This window comes from Chenopodium quinoa, unplaced genomic scaffold, assembly GCF_001683475.1.
Source record: "Chenopodium quinoa cultivar QQ74 unplaced genomic scaffold, ASM168347v1, whole genome shotgun sequence".
NCBI lineage: Eukaryota > Viridiplantae > Streptophyta > Magnoliopsida > Caryophyllales > Amaranthaceae > Chenopodium > Chenopodium quinoa.
This window is the reverse complement of record NW_018744206.1, coordinates 24,332-38,399: the sequence shown is the minus strand read 5'-3', so window position 1 is coordinate 38,399 and position 14,068 is coordinate 24,332. Positions and strand designations below refer to the sequence as shown.

Here is a 14,068-nt window from a genome sequence, read left to right as displayed (position 1 = left end):
CGAAACCTTTGAAGAGATGTACCAGGATTACGCATCACGTGTGGATCTATTGCCTCATGATATTGTGCTGAAAAAAAATGACATAGTCATCTCACCAACCGATGTGGCTGCAAGCTTGAGGATAACATCTGGTGATGTCCTCGACGCTATTGGGGTGGTATGTAATCTCAATCGTACTTCATTAGTGTTGTTGTTATACTAAACAAGTGTAGTTAATTAGTTGTTTAGACTAATCCTGGGTTAATTTGGCAAATTTTGGTTGGCAGATTCCTGGAAGAAACATGAACACTAGGGTGAAACATTTTACCATGAGAAATACTTGTACTCCATACCACGAGGTCCAGGTGTGTGCAAGGCTTACCACAAAGCTGACTAGGGTATGCCAGAAATGGGGCAGCAGGTGAACAAGGATCCCTGGAGCATTGTTTTGATGCATCACGACGTGAGACTGAACAGGCGTCTAAACATTGGGGATGTAGGAATCAAGAACAAGGATTTTGTATATGCGTTTCCGGAGAATTAAGGTGTGGCCTTTATGGCTTGACGTTCGTCTAATGTGATGTGCCTTTTGGGATTTAAATGCAAGTAGAAAGTTTCATATGTAGTCACCCTTTTGCTGTAAAATATTGTGTTTGGTGACATTTAATCTCACGAATTAACCTATTTAGTTAATTAAGGTTGGTTTTTGAAGTTTTGATGTAATGGATCGACCAGAATCCTTAGAAACTAATTTTGCATCTAATGAAAATGAATGAAGTAAGTGACGTAATTACTTACAGCAATGTGTAAGGTATTTTGCAACTTACATTTACATCCCTTCGAACTAGTTTTGTTACCAATGTAATTTGCAGCTATGTTTGTGGCCATGGAGGGTCGGGTATGGTATTGTGGGTCTGGTTGGTAAACATTTAGTGAAAGAACCCTTTTGCATGATAATATTGATGGGTCTAAAAACAGGCTACACTTATAACTAGGCCCATATCACATTGGTTATGTTTGTTTTGGAGATTGGGCCAAAAAATTTCCAATATTTTAATTAGGCCCATATTGCAAAATGGTTACTTACCAAAATTGTTCAACATTTTTTGTACAGACACCTGATTTGGTCATAGGTTATAGGCCCATATCGTTTTTTTTTAACGAAAAGAATAAAAATAATTGCAAATATTTTGATCAAAATCTTAGATGCAGAACTACAAAATGAGGCAAATCAATGCTACGATTACATATAACAAGTAACAGAATGAGTTATCCGAAAATAGTCAAGTGACCGAAGTTAGCACTTCCATTACGAATAACACATGATGGTCTTTCCATCCCCTTAATTAAGTTTTAGATGCAACTAATATCTTGTTGAAAATGATTCAGACAAACAAAATATTCACTTCAGAGTGAAACAAATATTGTCGTGATTGAAAACTTAAAGTCAGTGTCATCATTTGATACTTAAAACCATGACCCCAAGTCATGGTACTTAGTGATCAATCGTTAGGAGACTCGTACCAGTGCTCTGTGAGACCTTCCTCCGTGGCACCCCATGGGTCGAATTCATCACGTTCAGCATCATTAGTGGCAGTGTTAAATTCAGCGTATGGGTTCTGTCTTGTTTTACGCTTCCTCTGTTGTTACACAAAGCATAGTTAGTTGACTTTTAGTTGCATTACTAGTGAACAGCCTGTAATTGTTACATACTAAAATTACCGGTAACTTTGAAGCTTGTCCTGTGAAATTTTCGGTTGTTTGTCTTGTGACGACTCCGGGTTTTGAGGCCTAATTTTGAAATGGCCACATAACAGGCAATTAAGAGACTGGTAATAGCAAATGAAGACGCGATAGGACAAGTGAGGAGGGTATTTGAGGTTGTTACCTTTGCAGCTTTCAACTTACTGTGATTGTAGCCTAATTCAGCCAGGGTCTTGTGTCTGGATCCCTTAGGAAGCCCCCTAGGCCTCTTTGCAGTTACGGGATCATGTATTACACAAGCAGAATTGTCAGTTCCGGTGTCTGGCATTAGTACTTGCTGCGGTGACTCGCTCACATGCTTAGTGATCGGTGTGCTGCCTAATTCAGCCAGGGTCTTATTTTTTGAGCCCTTCGGCCGCCCACGACGCCTTTCTAGGCCCACAGGTTCATGAATTACAAATGCAGAGTTCTCGTTTCCTTCACCATGGGTATGGCTTTGATGAGTTCCGGTGCCTGGCTTTGGTGGTTGATCTGGCTCGTTAACAGGCATGGGTGTGCTCCCTAATTCAGCTGGGCTCTTATTTTTGGAGCCCTTCGGCCGGCCACGACGACGTTTTGGACATAAGGGATCACTAATCACAGATGCTGAAGGTTTGTGATTAGTCCCACTTTCAGGTATCGCTGCCTTGGACACTAACTTTGGTGTACTGCTTGGCCCTGGCTGGGGATTAGATGATCCAATTTCAGAACAAGGGAATGCTGAACACTCAGTTGGAGCATTGGCTGCCAAGTGTTTAGCACGGCGTACCCTTATTTCCGCTCGTATCTTTGACACTGCTGTGCGAACTGCCTCAACCGTATCATCATCCACCGCTAATGCCTCGTCACACATAGCCTCGAGATCGTGAATCAGGCTATTCCAGCGCTTACATTCTTTGGTTTCACTGGGGTCGTGGTAAGCCACCTTAACTCGCGTGTGCCTCCTGGGAATATCCTTCCGCCAACGATCAAGTACACACTTTGATGGAATGTCTTTGACCTTGTTATCATCCCAAACTCTAATGATGTGCTTACAAAGAATACCATCCTTCTCAAACTTGCGACAGTCGCAGGTAGTGTCTTTCGTAATAGGATTGAAAACAAGAGAGTAAAACCTTCGGCGTTCAGTAATGATTTCTTCACTTGCTCCTTCAGGAACGATCCAAACTCTGTCTTCTTGAAGATAGTGTATTTATGTTTCACTAACAACCCTCTCACCCTTAGGAACAACATAGAGCATCCTTGAACATTCCTTTTGCACTTCTTGAAACTTGGAATCTGTGTAGATTTTTTGGAAAAAACTTCTCTGCTCTGAATCCATTGACAAGCCTCCTTATGTATTTAGAATCCCTTGCATCAGCATCTATCTCATCGGAGGTCCTCTTCTTCATAGCTTTGCAATATTTTTCAGGAAACTCACAAAGCTTAGTTTTGCGCGTAACAAATCCGTCAAAAAACCTGTTAATACTCTCTACTCTGTGCGTTGTCTTCATACCAGCCCAAAAGTACTCTTTCATGTAAGCCGGTATCCACATGTGCCTCTCAATGAACAACTCTTGTAGCCATTCATTATCCTCAAGCTTGTACAGCTTCATTGCATCACACCAATGAGTGACAAATTCCTCAACAGTGAAACTTTAATATATTACTTCCTTCAAAGGGTTCTTGAACTTCTTATACCTATGATACAAAACAAAGATAAAAATTAGGTGTATGGAACAGCAGGTTTTAAATGGGTATAAAACAAAGCTTACGGTAGGCTACTTACAAGGCACAGCTTCCAAGTCTCTCAGGGAATTTCCTAAGTATATGCCATATACACCAACGATGACGTGTATTGGGCATAATTTCAGCTAAAGGCTTCCTCATTGCAGCTGCTTGGTCAGTGAGAATAGCACCGGGCGCTCTGTTCCCCATGCAGGCTAACCACTGATGGAATATCCAACGAAAGGTGTCAGAGTCTTCATGTGAAATTAGAGCACAACCTAGTAAAATGGACTGGCCATGGTGATTTACTCCCACAAAATTGGCAAATGGTAGCTCGTACTTGTTTGTTAGATATGTGGAATCAAAATACACCACGTCTCCAAACTCCTCATAAGCCACCCGACTCCTTGCATCAACCCACAACACATCCTTCAGACGACCCTTCTTATCCAACCTATGGACATGGTAAAAGTTTTGATTATCAGCCTGCATATAATCAAAGTAATCCATCATTGTCTGTGCATCTCCACCGGCCATCTTCAGGCGCCTATGCTTGTAAACCCCGTGCTGCATATCCTTCACATTCGGCAAATTCTTGTTCTCCGTCCCTAAACACCCACGAATTTGCGAAACACTAACACCCTCCCCATAAAAATTAACTAACCTCTTTCGTACAGTTGAGGTCATTTTCTTCATACGATACTCTTTCACCAAATTAGCCATGCTTGGAGCAAGAATATGAGTATGTTCTAGGTGGACGGTTTTCAAAACCCATAGGCCATCACTCGAAAGACTGGCGTATATCCTAGCTAAGCAGAAACATTTCTTGGATTTCCTTTTACCACGTGCAAGCTCATCCTCACCAATGTCACCATTCACATTACCAGCAGAGCCACCAACATCCATTAACTTGGCCCTTTTCCTTGCCTCCCTCCTAGCCCTCATGTCTGGCGGGCCCCAACATTCACACTTCCATGTGATCCTGCTAATCGATTTGGAACTGTTAGGAGCAACTTGCACCCTGCTAACCCCAAATCCACACTACTCTGCATATGTTTTGTAATACAGCTCAATGTCCTGCCAGGACTTAAAAACCATACCAATTTTTGGAGGGTCAATAGTGGTTATCATACAGAACTCATTCGTTGACACATTAGTCTCAACGGTTTGAATTGTCTCATTTGGGGAGCAGTTCTGCACTGGACTGTTAGCCGTATCATTTCTAGTGGGCAAATGTGAAGTGTTTTCAATGGTCTGTGTAAGGGTGATGTTCTCCAAGGACTGTGTATTCGTGTCTTGGCACCCTTCCTGTTCACTGCCATCAAGACCGATTTCAATCAAGTTGCCTACTTCATCACACCCACCTCCCATTGAGCTTAATATCTGTGCACTCAAAACTTCACACCCCTCATGTTCACTATCACTCCCATACACACCAATTTCAATCAAATTACCTACCCCATCATCACGACCACCTCCCATTGAACTAAGGTTCTCTGAATTCAAAACACAACCTTCGTGTTGACTATATTCTACACTAACTTCCATCAAATTACCCGCCTCAGCACACCCACCTACCAAATTAACATCCATGTCCATCTACAAATACCATCTAATATCAAATACTAAACACAAATTAACAAAATACATACCCAAGTATAGAAAAATGACAGCAGTAGCAAATTCATAGAAAAATCACAAATGCAAGTACACTAAATTGCGTAATTTTACCAAAATTATACGTCAAACCACAGAAATTCATGATATAGCCTGTAGACACCCATTTGTGTCTCCCCAAAACCAAACCCAGTGATGAATACCTTTCACGTCAAACCATAATCGAATGAGGTGAAAGTGTGAAAAGTCTAGTGTTGCGGTTAGTTTTTGTTAAAAAATTCTTTCTTTCTGTTTTCGAAAACCCACTCTATTTTATGAAAACGTCCATTCCAGTTTAGTTTGGTCCATGATAAGGGTCCAATAATGGTGTATTTGGATGGGTCTTGCAAAGACCTTTCCAACGATATATTATAAGCCCAATTCCGATGAATAATGAGGAAGTTATGGCCAAAATACTAAACTGGGCCCAAACCGGATTTTGCCTACGACCCAATGATCATGAGGAGGGTCCAAAGGTTTAATCCTATTCCTAAACTAATTAGGATAAATTAGAATCTTCTATAAGTTTCTAAAATATCTTAATTATCCTTTTTTGAAAAGATAAGATTAAGGAATTTGATTTAAATATAAACTTTCCTTTTTTATAAAACTTTCCTTTTTTAAAGTCCTAATTTTATTCGGATTTAAACATGTTCAAAAACAGTCAGATATTATTTTTGTGCCTCATATTTTTTATCCAAATTTTATATGGTTGTATAGATCTTGAAATTATCTTTCCAATGATATATTATAATAATAATTCCGAGCTATAACGAAAAAGATATGAATAAGATATCAAACTCTATCCAAAACTGACACCGTCTCACTATTTCGTTCATATCTTTTATTCTACAACATATTTTAATATTATTCTAATTGGGTTAGAAAGTAGACTTCAAGATCTTTCCAACGACATCTTATTCATCTTATTCCGATTCCTGGATCAAAAGATATGATAAAAACAAAATCCGCAAAAACTGCTGTCTACGAGTTTTATTTCGATTCGAATTTGGATTCTTTTCTTAATTCTTCGACCCTCTTTTTTCCTATAAATAGAGGTCATATCTCCCCTTTTTCAATAACCAACTCTCATCAAGATTTTCTTGATTATTCTCTCTCTCTTTTTCTAAACTAGCCTTTTCTCAAATACAAAATTCCGCATTCACAAGATCTAGAAACACCTAGCCATATTCGAAGTTGCCTTCGCCCTAGACGTGAAAGGTTTTAATTTCTGAGGGTTTGGTCCCGAATCTCTCTTTCAATTATTTAATTTAATTGTTTGTTTATTATTTTCCTTGGAGTTACTAACGTGTGTATTTTGTTATTAGAAAGAGGTACGAGGCATCCAAGTAAGTACTTTAATTGATTAATTGATTTTATGATGTAGAAATCATGTTTATATTGTTATTATGATATTCCTAGTATCATGTCTAGGGTATTTTTAATATTAAATATGATTGTTATGATGCTTCCTATGTTCTTCCTAATATTAATTCATGTTAGTATTGTTATGATGCTTCCTATGTTCTTCCTAATATTAATTCATGTTAGTATCATGTTAGGGTTAAAGATTTGATTTTTATTGCTTAGTGACATGCTAGGGTTTGTTATTAATCTTGTTAGTATCATGCCTAGGATCTTGCTATTTATTATGCTTTAACATGAATATTGTTGATTATTATTATTATTATTATGATTATTATTGATTATGTTGCTTGATACATATTATATTTATTCTTTATTGTTTGATCACGCCTTTTTATGCATGTTAAAGGGAATTGGTACTTGCAATCACGCTTAATAAGATAATTAATAATCTTGTTAGGGTTTATTGTGATTATAATTCAAGTGATCGCCAATAATAGATTTATTTGTGCATTATATTCAACCAACATAGATTAAACAGGTTTAGGGTTATCCTATTGATTGTATGTTAGTCAGAAAGCGCACATGAATGCGAGCAGAATAAAGTAGAGGCCTATTATTAGGGCAGATTCAATCTCTTTTAGGTTGGATTTGTACCATCATCCCCGAACCCTTATTTGGTTCATGACCTTATGGAGTTGGCGATCTCTTGGATCGTTAAGGGGTGTAACCTTCATCCTATGAACGGTTTACAAGTTCCTTAAAAACTTGTTAGCGACTCTTTTGCTCTATCTTCTTCCCTTTTGGACGCCACCGTACTTTAGTGTATGATCACAGTGGGGTTCAAGCTAGTGGGATTTTTAAAGCTTGAAACTATTCCCTACAAGCCGCAAATTGACAAATTTAAGCAAACGCAAAGGAAATTCACATAACAAACTTTCACCAGTGCACTAATTAAACAACAGGCCACACAAATTAACAAAAATTTAACATTAAACCACAGAAATTCGTGATATAACTCCATGAAAAGTGGCGAAAGCAACATCAACAACACGAAATATGGGAGCTTAAATTGAGCTTAAATTACCTTAAATTGAGCTTGCGCCACCTACCACCACCGAAACTACCAGGCGATCCGGCCAATGCAGAGCAACAATTGCAGGTTCACAATTGAAGGTGTGAAGATGAAGATGGGAGCTTCTTCAATTGAACTCGTGAGAAACTCTCTAACAGCGTGACTTAACGAAATAAGGAAGAGGCTGATGATGTGTAACATATTTAACTGAACTTGCCAACTGGTTGCCAACTGGCATGCCACGTGTTCGTGAGAAACAATCTTGTTCCTCACCGTGTGTAACCTGGGCCTGCTCGTTATTTTTGTTGATATATTCAGGATTATTTTTTCTAAAATTAATTGCTTGAAAAAAATTGTTCTCTAAAAATATTTCGCTCCTAAAAAAATATTCTCTAAAAATATTTCTTCAAGATAACATTTTCTTAATAAGTGTGTTTAATTTATTTTATTTTAGTTAATCGCATGCAGATATAAAAAAGGAAAACATTGTGTCAGGAAAAAAAAAGGAAAACATATTTGATCATTTATATACTTGCCAAAAAGATTTATTTAATTAACTAGCTTAAGACCCGTGTCATGCACAGCAATTCTAATTTAATTTTTAAAATTAATTAATTATGTCTAACAAATAAAATCTGATAAAAACATACACATAAAAATATATAATAATTAAAGTGTCATAATCTATATTAAAAGGCAAAGTAAAAATTTTAATATACTAGGTTAGGTCCCGTGCCATGCACGGTTATTTTAATTACCCTATATTTTCTTTTGATAAATTAATTTTTTATAGCATAAAATATAAAATTGTTAATTGTTGAACAAAATTGAAGTAACATAGAATATTTTATCAAGATCATATTCTTAAAAAAATATTTCACTAAAATTATATCTTCTTGAAAAAGATTATTTATTTCCTAATTATTCCGTAATTAATTATGTATCAACATAAAAATGGTAAGTATTATTGCTCAATTATATAGTTGAAAAGAAAAAAGGTTGACAAAAATAAACTTTTTTTTTAAAATAACTTGCTTAAATTAAAATTTAATAATTAATCATTAAAAAAATTATACTAAGGACACACCAGAAATTGATATGTGTCATTGTTGGTGTGGCTTTTTAGTATATAGTTATTGATTGATGATTGATACTATCATGTTAGTTTTAGATAAAAATAACATTAGGAAATTTTAACTTTTGCTACATGTGAAACAACTCGATTTCAATTTTGCTACCCATCAAAACTTTTATTATATTTTACTAACTATCAAATCCCGTTTTTTAAATTTCGCTACCAGTTAACGGAATCCGTTAATAATTCCGTTAGTGAGATCCAGCCACCCTCATTACCACTTTCCGGCCACCACTCCCTCCTTAGCCACCCCCTCCCCTCAACTTCCACCCCCCTCCACCACCCTCATCCATCACTGCCCACCTCAAGCCAGCCACCAACGTCCCTCCACCACCTTCATCCATCACTGCCCACCTCAAGCCAGCCACCCACGTCCCTCCACCACCTTCATCCATCACTGCCCACCTCAAGCCACCCACCCACGTCCCTCCACCACCTTCATCCATCACTGCCCACCTCAAGCCACCCACCTCCCTCCACCACCCTCATCCATCACTGCCCACAAAACCCTCGAAAGCACCCAGCCACCCACCCACGAAATAGCCCAGAAACGCCCAGCTCACAAACCCACATGCGAGACCACTCCATCGCAACACCACCCCATCGCGACCCAACCCACCCACGACCCACCATACCCACCTGCGACACCTCCTAGCCACTCGAACCCCCTTAACGGAACCCCTAAATTTTGAAATCAAATTGGGGGAAAAATTAGGGTTTTTAATTTTTTCGAATCAAACTCATTGATTTCAAAACGAAAACAACAATTAAATACATGATTTTGCAATTCAAATGTAAACAAACAAAAGCCCTAAAAAAATTTCGACAATATTGTTCGAATTATGCCCAAATTCGAACCAATTTCGAAGGAGGGAAGTGGGTGGGTGGCTTGAGGTGTGCAGTGATGGATGAAGGGGAAAGGGGGTGGTTTTGGTTCGGGATGGGGTCGGGGCTGCGTAGGGAAATGGGGGGTCAGGGCTACGTAGGGGGGTGGGGGAAAGGGAAAGGGGGGCTGCGTAGGGAGGGGGTGGGTTCGCGCCCCGACGCCGGTCGAAACTCTGGGTGCCGGCCGCCGGCATGTGGGAGGGAAGGGGTGGCTGGTTTTTTTTTTTTTTATAATTTTATAATTTTTAATTTATTATTATTTTTTTAAAAAATAATAAACTTAACGGAACCCTAACAGATTCCGTTAACGGGTAGCAAAATTTTAAAAAAGTGCATGTGTTAGGTAGTAAAATAAAATAAAAGTTTTGATGGGTAGCAAAATTGAAATCGAGTTGTTTCACAGGTAGCAAAAGTCAAAAAAAATCCATAAAATTAAACGTTTGGCAATTTGGACACCTTTAGAGCATGCACATTAATGAGGAAATCTAAATATTGTTTCTCCTTTATTATCTTTACTTTTTTCATTATATTTTTATCTCATACTGTTTTGGAGTTTAAACCTACATCCTTTCCATCTCCTCCGTAACATATTAGTTGCAACTTTAAAATTTTTTTTGTCTCACAAATTATACCCCAAATTCAATAATATGAGACTAGACACTTAAACAGAAATCAAAAAATAAGCTAACCTGAACAACGAGCTCTTATTCAAAAAATTACACCAGTCATGACTAAATTATGCTGATTTTGATCATACAGACTGCAATACACTATATGCCCTTGTCCAAAAATAAAACATACGCACACATATAGGAAAAAGAGCTTCAGCAAGAAAAAAATGATCAAGGTACTGTTACACAGATTATGATTAGTGTAATGAAAACTATATGAAAAATCAATTGACTACTCACTTTCAAAGAAACAAATGGAACAAATATTTCACAGATTATGATGAGATTAGTTGAATGTACAGCTGCACATGTCCATCTTACAGTGGCGGATCCAGGATTTTCGAACTTATGAGTCACCATCAATAATTGATCACTTGTTTCAATCCAAAAATTATATAAAAAAATTATTTTTCACCAATATGATTTCAAGCCAAAAATAGGATATAAAAATACATACTATAAAATTATTACATTAAACTAACTTTATGATTTTTTACTTAAAAACAAGAATTATTAAAAAAAAATTAAATAACTTAAGAGACCAGTTATCAAATATAACAGGTCTCTTTAATGAAATATGAAAGCAACGCAAAAAATTTTCTAATTCAATGGCTGACAAAAAGAGACCTGTTATGACATGGTAGCAATAGCAGCATCAAAGAGACCACCTATCTGATATTTTAATAGGTGGTCTTTTTGATATTTAAAAAACTGACAGTGGGCTAATCTCAAATAGAAGCAATAAAGAGACCGTCTATCTGCAATAGGCGGTCTCTTACCTTAATAGATCCGCCCCTACCATCTTATACCTTAATAATTTTCATTTATTTCTAATTAGCAGCACAACTCACCTTTTTACTTTCTTTTTCAACAGAGTGACATGTAACGGTATTAATGAATATTTTTTAATTTTGGCCCCTTTACACTGTATAAGTGTATAACCAATACCCCAAATAACCTCTCAACATCAACAATTTGTGCCAAAATCTAAAGGGTACCCCTACTTAATCCTAAATCTATACGTGTATTGGATGCATTATGTGATGCATACCAATCAATATTATTATGATACTCATGCTTGATGGAACAAATTTTAAGAGTTGGTCACACGTTATGACTATTCTTGGTTGCATGGATCTAGATAATAAAATATAAAAATACAAAAACAGGTTTATTGACCGATATAAAAATTAAAATATTGTATTTAACTCGAAATAAAAGAAGTATAAATCACAAAATACATTTTTTTTTTTGAAATAAATCACAAAATACACTTGAAAACCTTATATATTTTGAACTTATATTATCAAAACTTATTTCCTATTGCCGAATTGTATGAGTCAACGAATCGAGAATATGCCAAATTATTATATTTATGTATTTGGATTCTTAGCCCTTCCCCGATTAATTTTTGTTCGATTTTTTTAAATTCGTTTTCATTATCGTTCATTGTCAGTTGTAGATATCGTATGACTTATATTAATGAAATTTAGTGTCCATTAGGACTTCTTTCAACAACAAAATAAAAAATCTACTGCATATTATGGAGTAAATAACTAACGATAAAGTAACCTAAAAATATAAAATGTTGGTTCTTTCCAAAATCGGTAAACTTGACTCAATTTGTTTATTAATCTACTAAATTGAGATCACATTGTAGCATGTGGTCTTACCTTTTGGGGAAGTGACTATCCTCTCATGTTATTCAAAGGTTTCTTCCACTTTGGCTCCCTTCACTAATAAGGCAACTATTTTTCCTTAATTTAATCATCTCACCATTTTATAAACCCTCATCATTGGCTCCCTGAAAACTTTCCCATTTATTTATGTCATTATATTTTACTCCTATCAAGTAGAACAACTCCTCCCTGTTTTTAGCAAACCCATATCTTATGCAATCTTTTTTTTATTCTCCCATTTTATTAAATCCATGTGACCAACTCAATTTTCGAAAAATAAATAAATAATTAATAATATAAAATTTGTTGCTAAATATCTTCATTGATCTTTATACGTGGTGCGTTTTCATTTGTTGATATGGGGAGATTATTTCTTAATTGGGTAATTAGTACATTGCCTAAGCATCAGGAAAGATATTTTGTAGTGTCTAATTAGGATATTTTTGGAAGATATCATCAAATTTTATGACCTAGATGGACACGTGTCCAGATTGACATTTTATTGTACGAAAATATTTGGCTTCATATGTCACTTCTATGATCAAGTGATAAGGCATTTCATTTTCCTATGATAACACGTGGCATTACGCCAAATGGGTGCTCAACACGTGTTGAGTTACATGCACCTTAAACACAAAGCACCTTGTCTGCCAATGGGAGACATACACGTGGCATGTTCAACATTAATCTTGATTTTGTGTATTTATAGTCTTTAGTAACACTAACACAAAGGTCTTGTCCAACTTAAACCACGCAACTATGCAACCCTTTTTCCCACCAACTCAAGATATGAATTTGGCCAATAAACGGGCCAACACCGGCCCGACGGGTCATGAATCGGATTCGGAACCGGTGGCCCCTGAGTCAAGGATCCTTAATGAAGAGATCTTGTTGCTCGTGTTCGGGTACATAAAATGGGATTTGAAGACGGTATGCGCCACGGCTCGGGTCAGCCGGAAGTTTCGGGCCGTGGCGAAGAGGATATTGTGGCGGGCCATGTGTAGCTACCGGGCCCCACGTATGGTGGCGGGCCTAAGCCACGGGCTACCTGGGTCAAGGATCGGGGGTGGTTGGCACGCGCTAGCAAAGCTCATGTTCTTCTGTTGCGGGTGCCAACCCACCTCGACCCTCAAACTCAAAGTGTCTCTACCAGGCCACTTTGTCAAGGAGGCCCGATTTTCAAAAACATCGGGCCTCAGTTTCTTGACGAAGAGATGCCACGGGGATCTGCTATACGTTAGCGATCCCTGCGAGCACCCTATGGGTGAAGGGGAGGACGATTTGGGGATATATAGAGGTGTTTTTCGGGGGTTTATGAGGTCGAAAACTCGAGCTTGTTTAATAGGAAGACAAGTACAACTCGAGGAACAAGTTCGTTGCCCTTATTGTGGTGCACGAGTTTGGAGTATGACATCGGCTAAATTAGTCCCGAAAACGGCTGCTAAACGACTAGGTACGCACCAAGGTGGGTTAGAGTATTTTGTTTGTATAAATGGTCACATGTACGGAGCTTGTTGCCTAGTTCCCTTGACGACCGACGACGACGGGCTCGACGATGATGACGACGACTACGAGGATGACGACGATCAAATTGACGACGGAGTTGATCATCATAACAGTCATAATGGTTGCGAGTGAACCCCAAAATGGGGATCTTTTAAGATAAAGAAAAAGTCAGGTTTAACTTTATTTGCCATTAGAAGATGATTTTGTGATTAGTCTACAACTCTACATACATTCTTTGATTGACGGTCCATAATTGTTTCCTTACTTTATCATAAGATATTGTATACTTGGTAATTTAATTAATTCATTAGTTGATATGGTATAGTTTTAGGATTAGACAATAATTAATTAGTGTTACTAATTTTTTGATGTCAGGTTCAAAAACTCCAAGGTAGAAAAACGTTAACATACAATGTAATGAAAGAGGAAGAGATTTTTTTGAGTTTGAGGCTATTAATGAGCTGATTTTGAATGGCATGATTTTGGAACACGTACTCTTAGCTTGAATTACTCGTGCGCAATTATGGAAGAAGAAACTAGACAAGGGTTGCGTAACCCATAAAAATAAGGGTTAGTTTTATCAGTTATTGTGGGGCTCCAACTTTTATTTTTCTGTTTTGGATTTTTTAAATTTATTTTTATTCATGTTGCTCTCACTGTTTTTTAT

General features: G+C 37.3%; 2 protein-coding genes across 2 annotated transcripts; one reads left to right on the top strand and one right to left on the bottom strand.

Annotated features, from left to right (window-relative positions):
* Nucleotides 1–1,481: 1,481 nt before the first annotated feature.
* LOC110694046 (protein FAR1-RELATED SEQUENCE 6-like) lies at nucleotides 1,482–4,374 on the bottom strand. The gene is made up of 6 exons (XM_021871207.1): nucleotides 3,491–4,374; nucleotides 3,372–3,402; nucleotides 3,025–3,311; nucleotides 1,868–2,891; nucleotides 1,702–1,770; nucleotides 1,482–1,619 (listed from the first exon to the last, which is right to left on the bottom strand). Exons 1-6 carry the CDS (start codon nucleotides 4,372–4,374, stop codon nucleotides 1,482–1,484), a joined length of 2,433 nt encoding a protein of 810 aa, XP_021726899.1.
* Nucleotides 4,375–12,643: 8,269 nt separating this feature from the next.
* Nucleotides 12,644–14,068, top strand: LOC110694045 (EID1-like F-box protein 3). Its single transcript, XM_021871206.1, has 2 exons — nucleotides 12,644–13,573; nucleotides 13,777–14,068. The coding sequence occupies exon 1, from the start codon at nucleotides 12,655–12,657 to the stop codon at nucleotides 13,531–13,533; it is 879 nt and encodes a 292-aa protein (XP_021726898.1). The 5' UTR covers nucleotides 12,644–12,654; the 3' UTR covers nucleotides 13,534–13,573; nucleotides 13,777–14,068.

What these genes read in the sequence shown, in the direction of transcription:
- LOC110694046 (XM_021871207.1), bottom strand. Translation starts at nt 4,374, where the DNA reads ATGAGGGCTAGGAGGGAGGCAAGGAAAAGGGCCAAGTTAATGGATGTT. An exon ending in TCAAGAACCCTTTGAAGGAA is followed by an intron (nt 3,312 to 3,371) that starts GTAATATATTAA and finishes GATGCAATGAAG; the next exon opens with CTGTACAAGCTTGAGGATAA. An exon ending in GACAAGCTTCAAAGTTACCG is followed by an intron (nt 1,620 to 1,701) that starts GTAATTTTAGTA and finishes GTGTAACAACAG; the next exon opens with AGGAAGCGTAAAACAAGACA.
- LOC110694045 (XM_021871206.1), top strand. Translation starts at nt 12,655, where the DNA reads ATGCAACCCTTTTTCCCACCAACTCAAGATATGAATTTGGCCAATAAA.